The 25,476-nt window shown below is 41.7% G+C and overlaps 1 protein-coding gene across 9 annotated transcripts in view; it reads right to left on the reverse strand.

The window, feature by feature from the left end:
* Nucleotides 1-5,329: 5,329 nt before the first annotated feature.
* The window catches only part of BRCA1 (BRCA1 DNA repair associated), a 55,865-nt gene continuing 35,718 nt past the window's right edge, over nucleotides 5,330-25,476 (reverse strand). For 6 of the 9 annotated variants that reach the window (XM_070483375.1, XM_070483373.1, XM_070483368.1 and 3 more), the window contains 11 exons: nucleotides 24,911-25,037; nucleotides 23,077-23,267; nucleotides 20,865-21,175; nucleotides 18,036-18,123; nucleotides 15,791-15,868; nucleotides 15,251-15,291; nucleotides 12,679-12,762; nucleotides 9,348-9,402; nucleotides 8,012-8,085; nucleotides 7,338-7,398; nucleotides 5,330-6,586 (listed from right to left, as the gene is read on the reverse strand). In XM_070483375.1, the coding sequence (XP_070339476.1) occupies nucleotides 6,474-6,586; nucleotides 7,338-7,398; nucleotides 8,012-8,085; nucleotides 9,348-9,402; nucleotides 12,679-12,762; nucleotides 15,251-15,291; nucleotides 15,791-15,868; nucleotides 18,036-18,123; nucleotides 20,865-21,175; nucleotides 23,077-23,267; nucleotides 24,911-25,037 (1,223 nt within the window). In that variant the 3' untranslated portion in view covers nucleotides 5,330-6,473. The remainder of the gene's footprint in view (nucleotides 6,587-7,337; nucleotides 7,399-8,011; nucleotides 8,086-9,347; nucleotides 9,403-12,678; nucleotides 12,763-15,250; nucleotides 15,292-15,790; nucleotides 15,869-18,035; nucleotides 18,124-20,864; nucleotides 21,176-23,076; nucleotides 23,268-24,910; nucleotides 25,038-25,476) is intronic. The other 3 variants (XM_070483376.1, XM_070483371.1, XM_070483370.1) reach the window with 1 other exon arrangement.

Consider the following 25,476-nt stretch of genomic DNA (forward strand, 5'->3'; position numbering starts at 1 on the left):
AGTGGGTGTTGGTCTGATTAATCACAAAGGGGTAGGCTTCGTGATAGGCAAAAGAGGATGGATGAGGGAATCTACAGGTGTGGGCTTAGAAAAGGAAGAGCGATTCTTGGACATTTAGATCTCTTATATTGTTTTTGAAGTAAATCAGGGTCCTAGAAAAATGAGTGGGAGGGACTGAAGGGAATTAGCACTCTAAGAGGCAGAATGTGGCTGGTTTTCCAAGGACCAAAGTTCCTAAGGGTGGGGCCAGCCGTTGGATAAGCCCTTCACTCAGTGAGTCCGTTCATCTTTTAATTCATTCATTTAGCAAATACTCATTCGGTGCCTTAACAAGGTATCTGGCAGGCACACAGCTGGCTTATAACAAAGAAAATGATACTAATCCTGCCCATAAGGCCCTTCTAGTCAAATAGAAATAACTTAATTTTTTTTTAAAGATTGGCACCTGAGCTAACAACTGTTGCCAATCTTCCCCCTCCCCGCCCCGGACCCCCCCAGCACATAGTTGTATATTTTTTAGTTTTGGGTCCTTCTAGTTGTGGCATGTGGGATGCCGCCTCAGCATAGCCTAATGAGCAGTGCCATGTCCGCGCCCAGGATCCAAACCGGCAAAACCCTGGGCCACTGAAGCAGAGTGCGTGAACTTAACCACTCGGCCACAGGGCCGGCCCCAGAAATAACTTACTGAAGGAAGAAAGTGTCATAAATAAAGCAAAAATTCTGAAGGGAAAGAAATTCTGGCCTGGAAAACCTGCGGAAGGCTCTGTGGAGGAAGTAGGGTGGGCAGGATATGGGCCTGCAGAGATGAGAGAGCAGGACTGGCTCAGTACAACAGTGTTTTTGTTTGTTTGTTTTTTGTGAGGAAGATTGTCCCTGAGCTAACATCTGTGCCAATCTTCCTCTATTTTGTATGTAGGACACACCACAGCATGGCTGATGAGTAGTGTGTAGGTCCACACCTGGGATCTGAACGAGTGAACCCCGGGCTGCCAAAGCAGAGCACGTGAACTTAACCACTACGCCACTGGGGCTGGCCCCAGTACAACATAGTGTGAGCAAAATCTGTGGGTCCCCTCTTTGGTGGCCTGGGTGCCTGAAAGGGAGCAGCAGATGAGGCATTGGAGAGGTTGAGTTTGGGCTTGGGATGGAAGGTCTGGGGAGACTGAGTGTGTGTTCTGGGGTGAAGGAGGTCAGAGAAATGTATCCTTAGAAGACTCCCAAATCTTCTCTTTCTGGATCAGGTGCTCCTTCCCCCAATTCTGGCAGCTGGGGGTTCTTACCTGGGCCTTCTGGAATCTCCTGGCTTCCTTTTCACCTGGCCAAATCCTACCCAAGCTCCAAGGGCCAGCTTGAGATACTTCACCCAGAGGTCCTCCCCATAGCAGGCAGAGCCTGACCCCACCACACAGCCCACAAAGGGCTTCTGAACCAGAAGGCACAATTCTGCAAGGATTTTCTGTGGCTTTCTTGCCTTACTCATTGAAGAGTAAGCAATTTGAAGGCCAGAAATGGATCTTTTCTTCTGCCCTTCTTAAACTCTGGGGCGCATGCACACACACACAGAGGCTACCACAGAACTGGGTACGTAGTCTCCCCTCAATCATTAGCCTTAATGTTACTCACTGCCTCCTGGGACTGGTTCCCAACACACTTTAGGTTCATACAAATCTTTGAATCAAGGCTTTGCCACCTTTTGTTGTGTGACCTCGGCAAGTAGCTTGACCTTAAAGCATCATTTTCCACATTTGTATGTTGAGAATAGCGTGTGGCGCTTAGTAGGAGTGTAGCAAAGATAGTCATTAATGATTATTATTGTTGTTGCTCCTGAGAACTGATAAGATCAGACGGTCCTCAGAACCCAGGGCTGAGTTTCCATCTTTCTTCCTTTTTAATTTAGTCATCTTTTCCCCTCTGCCTCCTGTTTTATCCTCCTTGAGTCTTTCCTGTCACCAGTCTACAGGTTTGCCTGCCTTTCTCGCTCTAGGCCAGCTTTCTCTCCTCCCCACAGAGAGCCCACTGGTGGCTGGCTCTCACTGGGTAGGTTGTCTGTGCCTTGCTCTCCATCACTCAGTAAAGATAAATTACAAAATCATTTGTTTTATTTGTTCTTGTTACCTTGAGGCTGTCTGAAATTGCCTTTCTTTAGAAAGCCACATTTGCATATCTCTATACTGGAGTCAAAGGCTGCAGCTGTGGTTTCACTGCAATTTAAATATTAATAAAACCTCCTAAACCTCTAGATGTTTTTTTAAGCAGTATGGCCCTGCTGCTCCTAAATTGCTAATATAATTTAATCTTTGTCCTTTGCTTTGTATTTGTTTAAAGGGCCATCAGAGTCGACTGAAGCCAGCTGCTGCAACCTTGTAGATAAGAATCACTAACCAGCCCACAAACCTGTTTTCCTTAACATGCCCAAGGTTCACCTCTCCTGGAGACAAAAGAATAGACCATAGATAACATCTTATACCAATTAGCACTCCTTTACACTAAGCCAGTGGTTCTCAAACTTGAGCTTGCTTCAGAATTAGATTGTTGGACCCCACCCCCAGAATCTGATTCAGTAGGTCTAGAGTGAGGCCCCAGAATCTGCCTAACCAGTTTCTAGATGATGTTGTTACCCACTACCCGCATTCCCCATGAGCGGACCATGGTTTGGAAATCACTGCACTAAGCTGCATGTTAAGCTGCCTCATTCCGGGTCCCTGACATTAGGTCTCCCAAGTTCTTATTCCCTCGCCTCCATAATGGGGTCGGGGGTGGGGCGTGTCTCTACAGTTGTGTATCCCCTCAAACCATTGCTTAGATTTTCCTGATCATTCGGATTCATTTCAGGATCCAGCTCCCTCTGCACCTCCCCATAGGAGCTGGCTGTCTCCAGTTCTCCTTAATTTTCTATTTGCCCAGATTCATTTCTTTAATTTTCTCCTTGTTACAGGCAGATTTACAGGCAGTTTGAGGGAGCTGAGCATCAGTGAAGTGCGGTAAAGGGGCCTCAGCCATTTTACAGTTTTTGATAAGCAAGCCCCATTCTCTCGTGTTTCTGTGGGCAGACCTGCAATCCCCCCTCACCCTGCCCTTCTCTCTGCTGCCTGCCTCTGGGGCTGCCCTTATCTGCTCCTCGCAGCCTTCACAGGATACATTCGGGGCAGCTTGACTCCTTCCGCTCCAACTACCCCAACACTGATTCCTTTCTTTTCCTCCTGCATGTTTTTCAGCTGATACTTTGTTGATGATTCTGGTAGCATTTTTTAGGAGGGAGATAATCTACTGAGTTCTTCCTTAGGCCCCCTCCCTGTGCCTGCATGATAATCCCTCCTCTTCTCCTTCCTTTCCAGTTCCTTTGCAGAAGTTCAATTTGTGAAATAAGATAAAGACAGCACAGGAATAGTTCCCAAAATGCTGCTGTGCCCCGAGAGGGCTGAAGATTGTGGGATGGAAAAGTGGGAGGACATTTTAGAGCTAGAGGTCAAAGGAACAAGTAGATTTACTCCATCATCAGATAAGACTCTTAAACGCGGCCAAGGATCATGAGGCCAGGGCCAGAAGTTGACTTGGGGGAAAGGCTATGCAGAGCTTGAAAAACAGATGGCGTGGACATTTGTTGGGAGACCTTGAAAGACAATTACAGAAAACTTTTTCATGTGTTTTCGTCATCTCTGCTTTCACCCAGGATTACTAGGAAGGCAGGCTGTACTAGATGACTCTTGCTTTTTCTATTAGCCCATCAGTGATGGGGGCAGCAGGCTGAGGCCTGGCTCACTCCCAGGATCCAGTAAGCCATAGCTTGTCACTGGAAGTGAGACACTGGCACTGAAGACCAGGCCAGCAGTACTTCTCCTTGCTTCCTGCCTGCCTTTACTGCTAAGAGGGAGACCCACTGACTCCCTGCGAGGTAGACAGGGAGCTGGCACAAACTCTAAAGAGGTCATGTTGTAGGCGAGGCTGAACTGGAAGGTTCTGACAACTGAAAGATAAGCAATCATAAACTGGGAGGCGGGATGGGAGTGGTAACAGGAGTAGCCACGATTTAATCCTGAAAATCTTTTGCCTAGGCCTGCTTTCCCATAAAAGAAGCTAGAGAGTGCTAGTTCCCCTCACAACCCATTCTTCTCCCGAATTCCCTTGATGCTAGAACTGGGGCCTTCTGACCTAGGGCCAGTGACTGATGCAGATAGAAAGCTAAATGATGGGATGGAAAAGGGCATGGGTTCAGACTTCTGGGTTGTCATTTACTAGCTGTGCAAACTCTGAGCAAAATCTTATATTTTCAGTTCCCATTCTTCAAATGAGGTGACAAATACCCACTTCATCGGGCTGTGATAAAGACCAAATAAGAAAAAAGTGTAATAATGGCAATTAGTTCAGTTTTCTCTACTCTTCCCTCACCCACCCACCCTCTTTACAGAAAGGGCAATACTGAATTGTGTGAGGATTTCATTCTCTTTGCTTCAAAGAGGATTCTAATCTCCAAACAGTGCGAAGACCAAGAAATGATGATACAGACCATTATCTGTGGATTAACCATGTTAAACAGGAGTGGTTGTCAGAATTCTAAAGATGTCCTCCCTCGATTTCTGTCCCCTGGTCATTCAATTAAACGCTAATCTAGGTACTGCTGTGAAGGGACTTTGCAGCTCTAATTAAGGCTATGGACCTTAGGATAGGGAGATTACCCTGGATTATTATCTGGTGGGCACCTCTAATCACTTGAGCCCTTAAAAACAGAAATTTCTCTGGCAGGAGTTAGAGATGCAGCAGTCAGAGAAATGAGGCAGAAGGGGAAGTCAGAGAGATTCCAAGTGTGAGTGAGAAAGACTTGACTAGCCTATGCTGGCTTTGAAGATGGAGGTGGGGGATCATGAGCCTAGGAATGTGGGTGGCCTCTAGAAGCTAAGAATGACCTCTTGGCCAAGAGCCAGCAAGGAAATTGGGATCTTAGTCCTACAATTGTAAGGAACAATTTGGCCAACAACATGAATTGAACTCAGAAGTGTATTCATCCCAGAGCCTGTAGAAAGGAACACAGCCCGGCTGACACCTTGATTTTGGCCTTGTGAAACCCGAAACAAAGAAATCTGTTGAGCCAACTTGGACTTCTAACCTACAGAACTGAGATAATAAATGGGGGTTGTTTTAAGCCATGAGGTTTGTGACAATTTGTTATGGCAACAATAGAAAATGAATACAACAGGTACTGAAGTCACCTCAATCACCCTAGGAGGTAGGTACTATTATACATAACCCCATTTTACAGATGAGACTGAAGTACACTGAAAAGGCTCTGAGAAAGTCTGCAGGTGTGAGCCTTAAGAACAGCCATACTCGGCAGAAGTGTTTGCTACTGAGTTTATTTGCAGACAAACAGCACAACACTTACAAAATGTATTCTGTACAATCATGTCTTCACTGCCCTCACACCCAGGGGGCTAAAGAAGACCTAGCCCTTCCGACAGCAATCAACAGTCCTGGATAATGAGTTTATGAAAAACACTTTCTCTTCCTTCAGCAAACAAAATTATTTATGAAACTGTGCAGTTCAGCAATAGGGAGCAAGGGGAGAAGAATTACCTCAAGGAAAGCAACAGCTCCTTTCCTGGTGGGATCCGTCATTTTGCAGACATGAAATATTCATATCAGAGATCTTATATTTCAAGAGGAATGGGTTACATACTAGAGCTACAGCACTAAACATTTTATTTATTACTAATAGAGAACTGGAAGACTCTCTTTGGACATTAGCTCTTGAAAAGATTCTGCTGTTTCAGAGCACGTCAGTGCTAAAAATTCTTTAAAAAAATTTTTTTTTTAATTAAAAAAAAATTCTTTAGAAATCTAGCAACTATAGCCCAGACTTTTGGAGATCAGGGTCAGCATGACTCCCATCTCCTCTAATGAACCCTCGAGTTTCATATTTATATCCATTTCCTGCCTCTGAATTCCCTCCCTAAGGCTCCACTCCAGCATTTGAGCACTGCCCAAGAACTGTTTTGATTTGAAGCCACATCACAGATCCCCAAGTACTCGCCTTCCATTGAAGGGTCTGACTTTTGGCCCTTGTGAACACGGGGTTTTAGAGAAACCAACTTAGGGAAAGCAGCTATTCTCCTGAGGCCCGTGACTTTGTGCCTCCAGCTCCAAGCCAACAGCCCCAGTACGAGGAATAGGGCTGATAAATAATGAATCAGCATCTTGCTCAGTTGGTGGAGTTTAAATGGCTTTCAATTCTTTCAGGTGAAAAATTACCACAATTTTGTGCTCATTGCCGATTTCAAAGGGACACGAAGCAGAAAATCTTTAAAGGACCCTTGCATTAGCCAGTTCTTTTCAGGCTGATATACATAAAATATTTAGTAATCGGGACTGTGGAAGGACTGAAGAGGAGCTTCCAGAAAAAAGGCCATTTCTTAAGCTCATTCTTGGGGTCCTGAGGAGACAGGCCCTATACCTATGGCTGGCTGGAATCAGCAGCAGTTCTAGGGAACCTGGGGTATGAGGTAGGTGTCCAGCTCCTGGCACTGGTAGAGGGCTACGCTGTCCAACACCCACTCTCGGGTCACCACAGGTGCCTCACACATCTGCCCAGTCACTGGGGACAGAGAACACAAACAGAGATTAGTGTCAATTCCCGTTTCTCCAGACCAGATTCTAATCAATCTATTCTGGGGTCCTGGTTGTAAGAGTTCTTAGGGTTACTCAGGTAGGAGCAAAATTGTTGATCTTAAGCAATGCTTCAGGACATAGGACCTTACTCAGGAGCCTGAGGAGTGACTGCTGGTGAAAGCCTACAGCCTCCGGCAACTTTATTAACATGACCTCCAATCTGTTAAAGGAAAAGTCACCAGAGAGAGCAAAACAGTATTGCAATTTCATGATGTGGTAAAATGTTTGCAATATCTTAAATGAAAAAGCAAAACACTATGATAAGCCTGATCACATTTGTGTAAAATACATATGTGTACATATATACACACACATGCCTGGAAGAATTTTATGGTAATCATCTCCAACTGGTGGGATCACTGGGGTTAGTGTATTGTGTTTGTGCTCATTTATATTTTATGTGATGAACATTCATATTTAATCCCTCCCCTCAATGGAAACAGTTCATTCATTACTTTTATAATGCAAAACAAACAAAAAAACAAACAACTCATCCCGCAGGACATCATATGACACAGGCACATGCTTGTGGCCTTCTGAAGCCCCACACAGGTGCACCATGCCCTCCAGTTGATCTAAAAGGGCATTTAAACCTAAAATCAGCAGAGCAATCTGCACACCTAACCTGGGCCCTCTATCCCATACTCCTCTGGACGAAGGCTTACAGCAAGACTTACTATGGAAGCCACTGTCCTCTGTCCAGGCGTCCGGTTGCACGACCACAACTGGGTGAGTACCCTGAATCCCCAGGAAGGAAACAGCATTGAGGATAACAGAGCAGGACTTTTGGAACAGTCACTTCACCATTTCTCAAAGGTTTGCTCAAGTAAACTACTCTGGGGGCAACCACAGAAAAGAGCGGGAAGGGCACATACAAAAAGGAAGGGTTAGGGGGCCGGCCCCGTGGCTGAGTGGTTAAGTTTGCGCGCTCCACCGCGGCGGCCCCGGGTTTCACCAGTTCGAATCCTGAGCGCGGATGTGGCACCGCTTGTCAGGCCACGCTGAGGCGGCACCCCACATGCCACAACTAGAAGGACCCGCAACTAAAAATACACAACTATGTACCAGGGGGCTTTGGGGAGAAAAAGAAAAAATAAAATCTTTAAAAAAAGGAAGGGTTAGAGCGAAAGAGCCTTCCCTCAGTATATTAATACTTGTAGCTCTCAAGTCCTTACTCAGCTCTTACAGATGGAGTCTTCTGGCACAGGTACATGGTCAGGGAAGGCTTGGGGTCAAGAGAGGCTTCTGAGGCCACAGTGAGGGGGCTCATAGGGACTGATGGGTACTGCCTTGCTCAGTCACAGGAGAGAATATTGCGTCCTCTCCCGCTGACAGGGCATCAAATGCTTACCTCACTGAAGGTGAACGATGAAGGCTCCTTCACCACAGAAGCCCCACAGAGGCGCACCATCCACTCTAGTTGATCTAAATAGGACATTTAGAACTAAAAATCACCACAGTAAACTGCACATTGGACCTGGGCCCTCGACCTCATACTCCTCCGCCTGAAAGCTCACAGCAAGACTTTTCAGTGAGACTCCCTGTCTCTCTGCTCCAAAGAGACAGAAAGGCTTTAAACTAGAATCTATACTAAGGGTATGGATTCTAAGTCAATTTGCCACTGATATGCTACCTACTGTGGTTATCAGTTCCCACAAGGCCACGTGGTAGATAAGGTTTGATAGTCTTTCAAACAGAACACTTAGAAAGAAAAAAAAATCCAAGATCTAATTTCTATTAATTTGCTAAATTGTTGGCTAAGATGCTGTGAAAAAACACCCAGCTGCCTCCCTCCCTCCCTGCCCAATTCTGTGTTGGTAATTGATAATCAAGGCCACTGAGAGCACCATACTTGGTGGTAATTACTGTAAATGTCAAGAGATGGGAAGATAATTCATTCAGTAAAAAAATACACATCCTCCTGGACAGAGACTCAGCACATCAGCGGGGAAGGGCTACATGCTGAGCTGGAATCAGCACACTCAGGGGAATAGAAATCAGACGGGATGGTAGAGATGTTCCACTCGCACCCAGAAAATCAGCTGAACTGACCAGTGGGTGGCTTCTGGGCCCCTCGGGGTGCTCTATTCCATTGGCCTACTTCTGGGGATTGCTGAGGCGCTCCTGTTTGTCTGAGTGAACTGAGGTCAACTGACTCGCCTCCAAATGATTCCTGCTAGAGACCCTGGGTCTCTGCACACCACAGTACAAAACACTGAGAAATCCTTCAGTGGCAACTGGAAATTTCATAGAAATCCAATCAAGAACTAATAAAGAAGACAGAGCAAAATTACTTTGCCAGGCTCCCTTGCTGCCACTCATCTGTCCCTGACCAGATGCCAAGGCCATCTTCAGAGGAGTACAGTGTCTTCTCCCTAATTTATTTCTCCCCTTTCTTAGACCAAAGGGCAGTAAGAGCAGCTCGACCGCATCTCTGCATAGAACATACTGTGTCCTAGATCCCAGCTCTTCACTGCCTTCTTGCTCTTGAGAAGGGGCACAGGGCTAGTTTTTTGCTATACGGTAACATTTAGGTGCAGTTTTGTCTGATGGACAGTAAAGAAACAGAATAACTTCTAGAACATCTCACCAATTTGAGGGACCCCCATGAGAAGATCTCTCCTATAACACTCCACAATGTAAGGGAAAGGCTGGTCCTGGACTCCGCACTGCTCCCAGCCTCTTACCTGTGGGCATGTTGGTAAATGGCCCATAGCAACAGATTTCTAGGCCCCTGAAGATCTGGGAAAAGAGAGGGACAGAGCAACAGAGAAACAAACATTAGTTATAAAAGCGTATAGGTTTTATTAAAAAACAATATAAAGAGACTCTCAAAAATGAAGAACTTCCCTTTTTCTTTTCTTTACCCCCACCAAGTTCTGCTGTCACTTCCCAGAGACAATCAGGCCAATGTTCAGAACACTGATGGATTTTAGAAGACTTCTTTAGAAGTACGTATGTAGTTGATCTACTCTACAGTCATTCTTTGTCATTCAAGGGCTGAGCATCCACCTTGCCACCAATCAGGCCCAGGCTCCTCCCTGATAACTTCTGCAGGTGACTTCACTTCTTGTTAGAGACAAGAAGAAAGAAATTGGTCCTTCTTTATGTTTAATAAAAGGCTGGCATGGCACAAAGTTCAAGCTGTTAGCTGAAGTTTGATATTTATCCAGACTCGGTACATCAATACTAACCATGACTCTGGGTGGCAGAGAGTCCTATGTTTATTCTACGTGTACATGCTCCTTTTCTCCTGATTTTCTTCTGGTCCCCGAACCTGTTTCTGCCTTCACACTGCTCTGGGAATGGCCGTTGTTCCTTTAGGCAACCTAAGTAGTTTTAAATCTAGAAGTGAAGCCTGGTTCTGCCTCTCCTCATGGAGCTGATCTGACTGCCTGGTTTCCAGGAGATACGGATCACACCACACCTCCTAGGGGCCTCTTCCGCTTCCTGTGCTCAATAGAACGGTCTAAAAGAGCTTTCTGTGGTGATGGAAATGTTCTATATTTGCATTAATAAGGTAGTCATGAGTCACATGTAGGTACTGAGCACTTGAAATGTGGTTAGGGTGAGTGAAGAACTAAATTTCATATTTTATTGAATTGTAGTTATTTAAAATTTAAAAAGCCCCCTATGGCTGGTGGCTACTGTGTTGAACAGGCAAATTCTTACACATGCATTGGCACAGGTTCTTAGCAAAGGACTAGGGTATCATTTAAAAGAAGAAATCTAAATTTTTGTCAGTTGGCTGGATATATATCATTTGGGTAACCATTGTTCTCTTGACCCTCTTTCTCCCCATTCTACTATAAAGAAAAATGCCTGGGCCTAGAAACTCCCCTCGCTTCAAATAAGAGACTGGATAGAGAAAAATCAGGAAGCTAAGAACACATGGTGGCCTTTTAGGAAATGGCCCCTCACCCCCTACACATTTCAACTACAGTCAGAGGAATAAGAAAGGACAGCAGGATAAGTCTGTTTCTGTTTTAAGTGACAGCCTCCATCTGTGCCATTCTCATTATGTGTATGAATAAACTACATCCCCAACCTGTTGACAGGACCTAGATGCTCATAATGCTAAAACTTCTCCCCAGGCAGTCAGCTGGAGTCAAATATTGCTGTGAAAAGTACAAAAAATAAGAAATTTTTACATCCAGGCTGATACTCACTGTTGAGGATGTCTAGTTATAAGATAAGAAATTTGAAGTTTTACCTCTACAAATACAATTCTCTTCCACAGGAAAATATTACGGTGACATTTAGTATCTTCAGAATGTCATTACTTTGACCAGGCACTTTCCATCATTGCCACCCCAAGTATAGGAAAAACCCCCAAACACTGGAATTTCCTTTGAAGGAGGGAAGAATCTGGTGCTTATTCTGCCTTGCATACAGTGGAATAAAAGCAAATGGCTGGCTCACACAGAACTCCCCTGGGGTGAAGGTGGAAGCAGAAATAGAGCTAGCAGCTTTTCTTGGCACCTGGAAGTTACTTGACAGGCTCAGCGGGTGAGGGTGGTGGACCCCAAGGGTTCAGAGGGCCAGGGCTTGATTTGTGATCATCTCCCAAAGCTGTTTTCCTTAGAAAATCACTGCTGCTGGTTCTCTCTCAAGTTCTATAAAGGGACAGAAGGTGCTCCATATGGGGATGTTCTGAAATCCTCAGCAGTGCACACGTGAAAAAGGAAGAAATGTAGACCAGGAAACTAAGCACTTGTCAGCGACCTGAGAAAGCAGCCAGCTCAGGCCTGACAGGCAGGTAGGAAATCTTGCCTGGACTTTTTTCCCTGAAAGAAGGACAGTTTTGGCTGTATCATCTGCTACAGTATGATCTGGGGAAAGTCACTGAGTCTTCCTGGGCTTCTCATCCTTCATTTGTAAAGTTGTTAGAATAATCTATTTTTCTCCTTTGTGAAATCTCCTATAACTTTCCAAGAAACTATGGTATTGTCATTAAGAGCTCAGATTCAAGGGGGCCAGCCCAGTGGCGCAACGGTTAAGTTTCCCATGCTCTGCTTTGGTGGCCTGGGTTTTGCCAGTTCAGACCCTGGGTGCAGACCTATGCACTGCTTGTCAAGCCATGCTGTGACAGTGTCCCACATATAAAAAAGTAGGGGAAGGGGGCTGAGCTTGTGGCTCAGCAGTTAAGTGTGCACGTTCCACTTTGGCGGCCTGGGGTTCGCCGGTTCGGATCCCAGGTGGGGACATGGCACCGCTTGGCAAGCCATGCTGTGGCAGGCATATAAAGCAGTGGAAGATGGGCACGGATGTTAGCTCAGGGCCAGTCTTCCTCAGCAAAAAGAGGATTGGCAGCAGATGTTAGCTCAGGGCTAATCTTCCTCAAAAAAAAAAAAGCTCAGATTCTGGAGTTAGACAGCCTGGGTTTAATTTCTAGCTGTGGGTTCAGAAGTAGCTGTGTGAGCTTGGGCAACTTACTCTCAGTCTCTCTGAGCCTTAATTTTTTCAACTATAAAATTGGCATAATTATAGGACATCCCTCATAGGGTTGCTATAAAATTGTTAATTAGTTAAAATATGGTTGAGTGCTTAGGGCGGTCCCTGGCATATCGTGAACATCAGATAGATGTTAGCTATTGACTATCAATCACATTCTCTTCTGTGCTTCCACAGGCAGCAGTGTGTACATCCTCCTCACAGCACTTACCACACTGCTTTAGAGAAAGATATCACAATGCAGTGGAAAGAGCAAAGGCTTTAGATTCACGTTTGTCTCAAATCCCAGCTCTGCCACTTAACAGCTGAGATTTGAACCCTAGAGTAGAAATTATATGGATTCTCTAAACCTCTAAGTTCCTTCATTCATAAAATGGAGATAATACTTATTTACCTTGTTGGGCTAGGAGAACTAAAAAAGAACCTATAAGGAAGGACCTAGCTAGCGCTCTAGCAACGAGTATGTAATGCCCCTTACAAGATGAATGAGACCATCTCCACGAAGAGGGCAGGAATGCAAAGGGGTGGGTGGGTGTTTGTCAGCATCGGGTAAAAGGGCTTTACCTTTCTGTCCTGGGATTCTCTTGCTCGCTTTGGCCCTTGGTGGTTTCTTCCATTCACAACATCTCCTCTGACTTCAAAATCATGCTGAAAGAAACCAAATCCAAACCACAGGGGTCAGAGAAAGGGAAGACCCCTTCAATGGAAGCAGAGTAGATACGTCGTATTTAAGGAATTCAGCATTGCCAGGCAGAGTTTTGACCCCTCCCTCCAAAAAAATCATTCTTTTTGGTGGACTGGATGAAATGACCAGCATCTCAGCTGCTGAAATCAATTCACTGAAGCACATCATTGTGGGCAGAAATTAAGAATTGGCTTTTCACCTCACTGGGACTCAATGTATTTTAATTTTCAACATCTCCTCTCAAAACATTCACTTAGCATTTAGATTAAACTGCTAATACTGTGCTGTTTGAAAGATAACCGGAGAATTCCTGATCTCTTAAACCAATTGTGCATTACCATCTAAAGAAATAAGGGCTTCTCAGATTTCCATTGAGAGATTTACAGTTAAGGAAACCAAAATGATAAAATATACATTTAATAAACTAAAGAAAGTTAGATGTTTTTCATAATCACTATTTTGACTGGTCAAGGACAAGGGAATAAAGAAGAATGAGATTGTAGAGGTTAGAGCTTTTGGGACAATTTTTGGGAAGAATGCTTAGAAACAATTCTGACTGAAACTCAGATTGTAGGAAAGACCACCTTTGTTTGCCAAGAGTATTATGAAGGAAAATAGTCACGAGTATAACCACAGGCTGTTATAAGGAGAAAGAACACTTAACATTTCCTAGACACGCGAGTGACAAGAATCTAGTGATAAATATGTCATCTATTTGAAGATGACCCTCAAATTCATAGTCCTGATTGCACCCCACTGCCTACTTAACCTCTCTGCCCAGATGTCTAATATAAATCCCCAAATTCATGCATCTAAAACACAGCTCTTCATTCTATTCCTATCTCCCACTCCCCTAACCCCAGAATGTGCCTCCTCCGTATCTTCCTTATCTTATTTAATATTACTGACATCCATTCAATTGTTCACGCCAAAAACCTACGCGTTACCCCTTCAATTCCTCTCTTTACCTCATCCTCAACATTTAACCTATTAGTAAGTCCTATCTCCACATAGATCTCAAACCACCCTCCTCTTGCCATCTCTATGCCTCTAATTACCCTACAAATACAATTCAAATTCCTTACCAGGACTTACACCAAATCCTACCTGATCTGGCCCTTGTCTATGACCTTATCCACCCCCTTGTCTAACTTCTGCTCCCTACATATGATTCACTAATTACTACTCTCCAGCTACACTGGCCTATTTTTCTTTAGTAAACCAAGCTCATTCCCACCTCAAGATCTTTATGTTTGCTGTTCCTCTGCCTATAACATTTGTTCCCTACATTTTTCAAGGCCAATTCTTTCTTATCTTTTAGATCTCAGCTCAAGCTTTTCAGAAAGCCTTCCGTGGTCTCCTTAACTAAAGCAGTCAACTTCTCTCCCCAGTGAATTGCTGGTCTGTTGTTCTATACATTTCTTCATAGTATTTATTGGTATCTTACATACACCTTTATTTACTGTGTGTCTCCCCTCAATAGAACACAAATCCCACCAGAACAGAGAACTGTCCGTCTTGTTTACCACTTTATTCCTGGTGCCCAGCACAGAGTAGGCTCCCAATAATATAAGTCACTGAATGAAAGTTAAAACCAACAAAACATCATTTAATTAATTATGAATATCAGCATATTCATAGTAGTGCATAATAGTCTAGAACTGCTTTCACTAATTTTATTTTGCCTGATTTGTTGTTATCAGCAGCTCTTAGCTGGCTCTGTTCTAAAATTATTCCTCCTCCTACACTCTATCTTATTTACCTCTCACTGTTCTCAGTATCATAAAGATTCCTCTTTGAAGGAATCTGATTTCTAAACAGAAACATTTGCATATTAATATGAAGGATTTTTGTTCAACAACAGTGAACAACCAGCTTCCTACAAAGGTGTATGCGTGTAAAATTTAGGTGGGCCTGTTTCTCATGCTTATGAATCTTGTCTTCCGCTTTATAAATTCCTTTTCCTTCCTCTGAGGAAACGATTGTTTCTACTGAACTTAAATAAACAAGTGAGAACACAGAATTTCTTTTTTTTTTTAAACATTGGGACCTTAGCTAACATCTGTTGCCAATCTTTTTTTTTCCTTCTTCTTCTTCTCCCCAAAGCTCCCCAGTACATAGTTGTATATTTTAGTTGTGAGTGCCTCTGGTTGAGCCATGTAGGTTGCCGCCTCAGCATAGCTTGATGAGCGTGCCATGTCTGTGCCCAGAATCCGAAATGGTGAAACCCTGAGCCGCCGAAGCAGAGCGTGTGAAGTTAACCACTCGGCCATGGGGCCGGCCCAGAGAACACAGAATTTCTTGATTTGCTCTGCATAACTCTTGATGACCCACATTTTCAAGGAAAATCTTTGGAAAGTAGTACAAGGAAGGAAGCAGATAACTTTTCAGTGCCTATGTGACTCAACAGCACCAAGTCTTTCTGATTAGTTTATAACATCAAGTACCTACCTCATCCAGCACCTTTCTTTCTTTAATAGACTGGGTCACCCCTAAAGAGATCACAGAAAAGAGAGGTCATACAAGAACAGAAGAACATGCTCTTTTCCTGGAGGAGGATGGTGAAGTGATTCACACAAAAACACAGGAGGAATAACACTAAGTAGAGACCCTCTCTCTATAAAGCCACAGCTCCTTAACAGATTTCCCTCTGGAGACACAGTTGATGCTTAATTGAAACATTATAAAAGTGACTGCTGCACATGCATTTCTGCCCACTATTAAATAAATCCCTAGTTCATAAGCTAACATTGCTAGGAGGACGATTAGGTCCTATTAGTTATAAAAAGAAATCCATTTCCCCCAACATCACCAGCTTATCTGAACAAAGAGATATGCATTAAAGATAAAGCTAGCTTAGTGTTACCATTAAAGACCTTTCAGTAATTCAGATTCAGCATCAGCAAAAATGTTAGGTGTTAAAATGTTAGGTGTAAAAATGCAATTCTGAAGTGTTAAAGGGAAGAGAGGGGGAAATTATACTGTACTTACAGAAATAGCTAACTACCCATTTTCCTCCTGCAATTCCCAGAAAATATTTCAGTGTCCGTTCACACACAAATTCAGCATCTGCAGAATGAGGAACATCCGAAGGATTAGTAGAAGCTGAAAACAAAATCAGGAAGTGATGCCGTAAGAAGTAAAAAAGCCCCAGCTCCTCATGCTACTTGAGACCAACCTGGATTGATGTTTCCAATACCCCTGGTGGTAGAATCAGAGGTTGCACCCCTAATTATAGCCAGCTGGTGTGGATCTTGGAAGCCTGGAAAAGGCTGATACGAAGTTAAGACCATAGGAAATGTCCGCTCTATCTTCTAGACGCCAAGGCTACCTAAGGATGTCTGTCAGTGTGTTCAAGGAATTATCCATGTCAGTAGTTCTGATATATGTGGACGGGGACAATCTATTTTACTGAATGGCAACATGTGAAAGAAGAAAACAGTATTGTCGAAATCCTAAATCTGAAATGTCAATGTAAGTGACAAATTTTCACCCTGAGAACTTCTACCTGGGGAATCCTAACCCCCTAATTCCTAATTCCCCTGAGAAGGACAGGAAAATAGAGTATTTTCATAGCTTTTCTCTTTTCTACATAGGTATTTCAGAAAGCAGTAGCTGAATAATCACTTTTGTTTATTTCCTAGTGTTTCAAAGGCCCCTCTGAAGAACTATGCAAACTGAGGAACGAACACTTAGTTTTAAACAGAGAAATGTATTTAACTAAACCCTAAACACAGCAGGCCATCTGCCAGTAGTAGCAACAGCTATTCTCCCTCACAGAATTCTTGACAAATTTTAAAGCTTTTTGTTTAACTGCTGTGAAAACTGATTTAATAATATGCTTTAAACTCAGAAATTTTAGCTCATTTTTAGTTTAAAAGTAGCAAATGTTGTATTGCCCTTGAGTTTAAAGACTAAATTACTTTAGATTTAATTTGCATTTTAAAGTTTTCTTTTCACCATTCAGCAACTTTGACCCAAACCTACAGCTTAAGACATATTAAATTTTAATGACATTCATCTCTAAAATAGTACCCAGCTCATGGTAACTTGTTCCTGGTTCCTGTGAGCATCATCCCCTGACCCTGTGTGGTATGACCTTTATGTTGTAGAAACCTAAGATCTTAGATGTTCTAAGGCAATATGTCCCTGTCAAGAAGTCTGGACTATGTGTTTAAGCATCTGCAGCTGTGTGAACAGAAACATCCTGGAGAAGACCACTATACTTCCAAAGAGTCAATTTTGTTAGAAAGGTTTTAAGGCTTGAGCTACAATCTGCATCTTCTGTGTGCTGCATGTACCAGCCTTTGCTTTCTGGAGCCCATGAGTGAGACTAACTCCTCTTCCAGATAACAACTCTTCAGATATTTGAAGACAGTTGTCTTGTTCCCATAAGTCTTCTCATTCCTTCATCTGTTCATTAAATTACATTGCTTTGAATTCCTTTTCCTCATCCTCATCGTCTAATCCTGGATGAGCGCTCTCTAGTTTGTCAGTGACCAGCTTAAAGAGAAAGCATGGTGCTCCAGACAGAGCACTTATCTTCCAGGCCTATCACTCCAGCAGAGAATGTAGTGGGGGGTCAGAATCTCCACTTCACTTGCTCTGGATGTTACACTTGTATTAATGAGGCCGAATTCAAATGAGCTTTTTTAGCAGCCCTGAAATATTTACTCAGCTTATAGTCAACTAAAAGCCTCTGAGATTTCCGTTATCATGCAAGTCATAATTAAGATTTAAAAAGGGGAAAGTGTAGGACAAATGAATTTTCCCCTTCTCTTTTTCCTTTTTAATATGCTAGGCTATCTCAGAGCTGATATTAGACTTGTTTCCTGAAAAACAACTCAAACACATAGTTTGAGTGGAGCTAGGACATGGAGCTAGGGTTTCCAACTGCCCAGATTTTGAGCGAAGACTCACTTCCTCTCATTCCACCTCTTTGCCCTATTTGTTGCTCCAGGACTTGGGCTCTGCCTTACCAGAAAGCCCTTCACACAGTGTAGTCCAGGCAGGGTAGACTAGAAGTGGGTCATCATTCTGGCTCACCACTCTCCAAATCTTAACCCAAAACAAAAGAGGGTCAGGAAGCAGCAACACTATTACTTTTCTTTCACAAAGTAGTAAGTGATTGATTGTTGGAAGACTATCATCCATGCTATGCTTAACAAATACTCCCATTTCTTTGTGTAGTTTTATGCAACAGATGCAACATATTCTGTAAAGGGTCTTGGTATACCTGTTTTCATAATGACATGAGTAGTCTCTTCAGTAACTAGATTAGTTAAAGTGATGTGGTGTTTTCTGGCAAACTTGTGCACAAGCATCTGAAATCAAATCAAATATTACATTATAATAAATTACTTCTAGTACACAGTTTAGAATATTAGTTATCCTAGCTTTGAGTCTCTATTTTTCTCACAAAAGCTATACATCCTTTTAATTCTAACAAGCCTGAAGTCTCAAAATAAATACTAATTTAATAAAAATTATGTACAAATTAGAGGAAGAAATTCTAAAATAGTCAATGCTGGCAGACATGAAATTAAACCAAAGATTCAAAATAATATTTCTTTTCCCTTTAATAGCAGATATCATTTGATTCCCTAAGACAGTTTCTTTGCAGAGTGACACTCTACTATACTATAGTTTAGATTTATCAGCCTACAATTTATATACTGAGAGGTAATTAGCCTATACAGAAAGCTATGCTACAGATATGTGGCTTAAAAACAAGATTCAACACTGATTATTACAAAACATTCAAGTCAAGATGCTTCTTAAAGGTCAGTGCAAAAACTATCAATTCCTCTTAAGGAAAAAGATTGGAAGAGACTCATATTCTTCCCAAAAGAAATCTAGAGCCTTCTAGCTATTTTCTATCAACTAAATAAAAATCAATAGGCAGTAAAAGAAATTAACCAGACCCTTTATAGACATAGTTGACATAATTAATAGCTACTGTTTGGTAAATAACTTTCTTTACCAAGGGCCATCATCTACTAGCCATCACCACCCATGCCAATATTTCCGTGGTGCACAATATTGCACTGGAGATCAGGCCATCTTTCTTTCATGCTGCCTCACTCCATACTGCCACAGGGTACTGAAAAAGGCGGGCTGGAGAAGCTAATGACATCCTCCCCCTTTTGCCACTGCCCTCTGCCAGGATCATTAGCAATTCTGAACTGATTAATTGCTGAAATCCCAGCCTTGAAACAGTGTTCAGTTAGAAGAGCAACTGCTGAAAAGATCATCTTAATATGGGCTTCAGAATTAATTATGTGTAATACAGTCAGCAACTTTCATAATAAATTTACCGCACTTCAGCAAGTCTGAACAGAGCTGAAAAGTTTTCCTCTTTGCTTGTTTAAAGACAACATGTACCCAAGCCACTTATGGTCTAATCTGCAGCTTAGAATTGCCCACAGCAAGAAAGACTAGATCATTTTAGCCTTCTCCAAAAAGCTGAACTCACAAAACAAAGGAGTAAGGAATGCTCATTTTCAATGAATAAATGGGAATTCTAGATGTATAGGCAAATAATCAAGAGCAATATAAACAGAGAGGTATGAAATTTCAGAGCAAATAGCTGATCTGGGCACATGGCTGTGAGATGAGAATTCTAGTATTATTGATGAGAAGTTATTCATTGTATCTACTAGGGTAGACACAGTTTACTTTGCCCTTTTAGTAGTGGGACACGTCTGGCCACACAGAATGTTATGCTGAGCCACTACCTACAGAGAAGTTAGGATGAGAAATGGTTCTTATCCTAGGAAGGATATATTAAGAAATATACGTAAGAAAGACTGGGTCATCTCTCACTGTCAATAAATGGCACTCACTACTGAATCCATTCACTACTCTGGTGTGTTATCTTATCATGGTTTAAAGAAATATTCATTCAACTATCTAATCTATCTATCTATCTATCTATCTAGTCTATCTATCTATCATCTATCTATCTACCTATCTAATCTATCTATCATCTATCTATCTGTCTACCTATCTACCTACCTACCTATCTATCTATGGAAGATTAGCCTTGAGCTAACAACTGCTGCCAACCCTCCTCTTTTTGTTGAGGAAGAATGGCCCTGAGCTAACAACATCCGTGCCCATCTTCCTCTACTTTATATGTGGGATGCCTGCCACAGCATGGCTTGATAAGTATTGCATAGATCTGCATCTGGAATCCGAACAGGGAAACCCCGGGCCACCAAAGCGGAACATTTGAACTTAACTGCTGCGCCACGAGGCTGGCCCCCAATGAATTGTTTTATTATGAAGTGATACCATTGGTGATTAATTACAGAAGAGGTAAATTTCCCAGGACGTCTGAACCTGCAAACTCAGGCTGCTGAAGCAGAGTGTGCAAACTTAACCACTATGCCACCAAGCCGGCCCCAACTAGGATATCTGAAATCTACACTCAGCCCAAGTAGAATCAAGGTTTCAGCGGTCTTAATATCTTAATGGGTATTTTCCCACAATGTAAAATAATTCCTATTTCTGGCATAAGGGCCCCAAGGAGATATAAAAAATCCTAACAGGGAGGGGGTCTTCTAGGGCAGAAATGATAGGACAAGCTACTGAATAACTATGTTATAAGCCAGGATAAGGATAAATAAACACCAGAGAAATGCCACTATCTGGCAATATGCTTGGAACCAGTTTGGATTTAGTTACTCATGCTGGTGAGTTCACTCCGATGTGAACCAACGTGGGGAAAACATGCCTTTTGGGGAGTAGAGCTACACCTACTTGCTTTTTAAGCTAAAAAGAAAATTAAAATTAAAAAGCTCTATATGACACCCAAAACTATAACTTTTCTGCCAAAATTTAATAATTATTTTCTTAAGTAAATATATGCAAAATAATCCATGCTATAGCTTTATCTAGCTCCAAATTTTAAGAAATTAGTAATGGAAATTAAATTACATGGAATTGTGCTTATTTCCTAGATTTATTCCTATAGGTTGTTCATGACTAGTACCTATTTAAAATTATTTGAAGTATGTTAATGAAGTCTGTCATTAGGGAGATAACATATGTATACACTCACAAATTCTTTTGGGGTCAAGCCTGAGGCCACCATGGATATTCTTCTGATGACTCTTTTGGTCGAAGATATCATTTCTGGCTTCTCCCTGCTCACACTGTCTTCCTTCACATTAGACCCAACAATATTAGTAGTATGAGCAGCAGCTGGACTCTTGGCAGATTCTTCAACTCGAAATTGGAGTGATTTCATCGCAGAGGTTGAAGCCGGCATGCTGCAAACATGAGCTGCCTCTAGAGCTCTCTCTTCAGAGGGATCAGACTCAGGCTCATGAGAGAACAGGCTAATTCCAGATTCCAGGTAAGGGGTTGCCTCTGAAAGAAATGAGGGAAGAAGTTAAATCCATATGACAATGTATCTTTAATTACAATGTCTATTTTCTGCTAAGAATCAAAAAGATCAAGTTAGATTAAGAGAAAAAGGGGTACATTAATACACTGTTGGTGGAAGTGCAAAGTGGCTTAACTTTTCTAAAGGACAGTTTGGCATTATGTTCCAAAAGCCTTCTGTGTTCACACTTTTGGGCAATAATTCTAGTTTTAGAAATGTATCCTAAGAAAATAAAAGGTGTATGCAAAAGTTTAGTCAGAGGAATGTTCACTGCAACACTGTTTATAACAGTTAAGTTTTAGAAACAACCTAAATGTACAATAGGAGATTAAATAAATTATGACATATCCATTCCAGTGGAGTAGTCTTCACCTATTACATTTAATTACAATAAAATGGAGAAATGCACACACCCATATTCATTGCAGCATTATTCATATAGCCAAGAGGTGGAATGTCTATCAATCAAATGTCTATCAATGGATGAATGGATAAAGAAAATGTGGTATATACGTACAATGGTTTTTTTTGTTTGTTTGTTTTTTTAAAGATTTTTTTATTATTTCCTTTTTCTCCCCAAAGCCCCCTGGTACATAGTTGTATATTCTTCGTTGTGGGTCCTTCTGCTTGTGGTATGTGGGATGCTGCCTCAGCGTGGTTCAATGAGCAGTGTCATGTCCGCGCCCAGGATTCGAACTGACGAAACACTGGGCCACCACAGCGGAGCGTGCGAACTTAACCACTCGGCCACGGGGCCAGCCCCCGTACAACGGTTTTTAAAAAGCTACTCAGCCTTTTTTTTTGAAGAAGAAGATTAGCCCGCAGCTAACTGCTGCCAATCCTCTTCTTTTTGCTGAGGAAGACTGGCCCTGAGCCAACATCCGTGCCCATCTTCCTCTACTTTCTATGTGGGATGCCTACCACAGCATGGCTTCAAGCAGTGCCATATCTGCACCTGGGATCCAAACCGGCGAACCCCGGGCTGCCAAACCGGAATGTGCACACTTAACTGCTGCACCACTGGGCCGGTCCCAAGCAATATTTTATTGCTGATGACAGAAACACAGGTAATTTTAAATATTCCTTTTTATTACCTATATTTTCCAACTGTTTGGCACTGAACATACAGTACGTTTGTAAGGAAGGAAAAAAAGTTGAAAAATGAGACAAATACTGGAGTTTTGGTTCTTCATCCAGGATGATATCATTACCTTTTTCACAATAAATCATCAGATATCATTACCAAATTAAAAATAGGAGATCAACTCTGAAATATTTCAAAAAATGTAACTCCATCAGGAAGCAAAGCCCAGCTAAGTAGAACGCATGAGATTCCTAAAATGACCCTAATGAAGATGGCCAAATCCCACAGTTAGATGCTAAAGAGCACCTTTTATGATAATGTGTTTTTGAGGATTAATTTAAAACTTTCTTTACTGATTAAAACTTTGATTTACAAGCCATAAAACACACTATTCATTTAAAATGATTTATTAGGCATAAAATATATAGTCATTTATATTCATTAATTCATAAAATAAAAGCTTACTTTGGAGATTTGACTCAGTTTTCAACAAAGGACAGGCCTAAACCTTTACTCTAGGAGCCTAAAACTCTTAACAGCTGAAGTAAAATATTACAGCGCACCAGGACTCACCCACCCTCAAAACTGTTAGAGTTAAACCAACATAGACAGACTAACAGCTGCAATAATTTTCAAGTAAACTTGGATTAACAGTCAAGCTATTTTTCTAAAATGGGTTTACATACAACAGATGCATTCATGATAGACTAGTACATATAAAGGTGATTAACCAGAATATCTTTAGGTAAATTTCAGAGTGAAATAAAAGCGTTCTCTCTATCAGAGCAGATGAAATATTACCTAGATCTTGTCTTGGCAAATAAGACTGCTCCATTAAATCTTGGGCCTCAGATTTTGTCAGTTGCTGCTCCTCCGCATCAACAACCTTAATGAGCTCCTTTTGAGATGGGCAGTTTCTGTTCTGAAGACTCCTTGAGTGACTGTGCACACACCACCTATTATCTAACAACTGGGATTTAGAAGGGGAAGACCTAGAAAGGAGGATGAAAAAAGAAAATCATCACCACAGCTTGTGAAAGGACTAATCATACTTCCCAGGCAGCCAAAGTGGAAGTGAAACAGCTCACTGTGAGATTGGGAATGACCAGTAAAAGACAACCCAAGTAACGGCCTAGAAGTCTGGATTCATGATGCCTGCCAACCTGTCAGGGCTGACAGATAACATCTCCCCTTAGGGTCTGGTCTGAAGCAGTATATCTCCTAGCTGTTTAAAAGCATGTCAGTAAATTTCACCGAATTATCTATTGCCACTCACTCAAATTCTATACACTATTCCACTTGAGTCCAAATGGATTTTAGAATCAGATCTCTCATGAAGAGAGACAGTTGATTAATTGTGACATCACTACACTCATTCTTCCTACTCAGTTTTGGCAAAATTCACAGAATGATCCCTACCTCCTGCCTTTTCAATGTCCAAAGTCATTCTAAACACAAACATCAGCTATAAAACATTGTTAGAAGAGCAAATGCACCCATAATTGTTCTACTCATTCAGGTGTTTAGAATTTTGCTGAATAAGATATTTATTAACAGATTTAAAGGACCTCAGAGATAGCTAATAAATTCAAACAATTATTAGGTGTTTACTATGAGTCAGTCAGGCACTGAAGATAGGCCCTGAGGATTAAAGATGAGCAAGACCAGAAGTGCTGCTCTCAAGTAGTCTAGTAGATGGAGGAAGTTCAACGAATGAGTAGGTTCTCTAATAGAAGTCTCTATAGGGTACAGTGGGGAGGGGGAGGAGCAGGAATATTTAGTCTGAATATTAAATGGATGGTTAGCTCAATTGGTTAAAGCATGGCAATAAGGTCATTACCTCTAAACATGGGTCTAGTGCCTGTGGAGGCCAGATCTTTCCATTCTCTGTCACAGCCACAATGCCAGTACCCCAGCCTTAAAAAATATATCCTCAGTCTAGTCCAAGAGGCTTGGAAAAGATGATGTGATTAAATTATTGACAACTTGTCACTACTCCCAGAAAGATAAGTAAAAAATGTACACACACTCAGTAGGAACTCAATAAATATGAATTCCTTTTCCTTCCTAGAGTGTGAGATGTGTGACTCTAACGGCTCTGAGACTCTTTCCTGAACTATCAAATAGGAATAATAGTCCAGGACTCATCCTTCTACGCTCACTGCTGTTGTAAAGAGCCAATGAGGAAGTAGGTAAAGTATTTTTGAAAATATAAAGTGTTATACAGTCTTATTTCAATAGTGACTTGAAAAGACATCTCTGAAAGATATTCTGAATATTTCCTGGGGTAAATCAAGTTAAACTTTTTCTAGAAAGGCAAAAACTTCAATTAGGGCAAGGACTGCCTTGGAGGAGTCAACTGTCAGCCTCCAGCCTTGTTTAGCTTTCAGTTCTGTATTTTATTCTGACCTCCAGAAGGAACAGATCTACTGAGCATTTCTCATGTTGTAGCTCATGCCTTATTACGTCCAAAAAGCCATATGCAATTAAACGAAGTGTCCTAGAGCATTGAGAGGTTAGAAATGTCTGAGTACAGAAAACTAGAGAAAGTAGGGTAAAAAAATTTAACACTAAGAGTTCAATATAAGTAAAGGTATTACTTAGATACTACAACTTGACGTTTATTACTTCTTACCTTTCCATTTCTGGTTCTCTATTTTTACTGGTGGAACTATCCAGAGATATTTGAAACTTGTCAGCAGAAAGGTTTTCTGGATTCTGGCTTATAGGATATTCACTACTTTTCTCTGAAGTTAATACTGCTTTAAATGGAATAAGAAAACAAAAAATCAATTTTACTGCCTTCTCCTAATGGTGATAATTCAGGTGAAGATAGCGATTTTTTCAAAAGCGGCAATCTGTGACAATCAAATTGGTTTTTAAATAAGTATGTCCTACGGAATTTTACAAACACAAGTGATGTAGCACCAACTGGAACTAAATAACTGAAAAATAATAATGACAACAAAAAGGAACACTTTAAGACTGAGTAAATGCAGATACCTAGCTGAGATAAGGTTGAAAAAACCCTATATTTATATTTTTTGGCCCTGAATAAGGAAACAAGAATAGGAAATGAATTTTTATCTTTGCAGCAAAATAAATTATACTCAGATCGCTTTAGATAATAGGAAAGAGAAAGTACTGGAAAACGCAAAGGCACATTTCCTTTTCCATCTCTATTGCCTCCACATCAAAGAC

Source organism: Equus asinus, chromosome 13, assembly GCF_041296235.1.
Source record: "Equus asinus isolate D_3611 breed Donkey chromosome 13, EquAss-T2T_v2, whole genome shotgun sequence".
In the NCBI taxonomy this organism is placed as follows: Eukaryota; Metazoa; Chordata; class Mammalia; order Perissodactyla; family Equidae; genus Equus; species Equus asinus.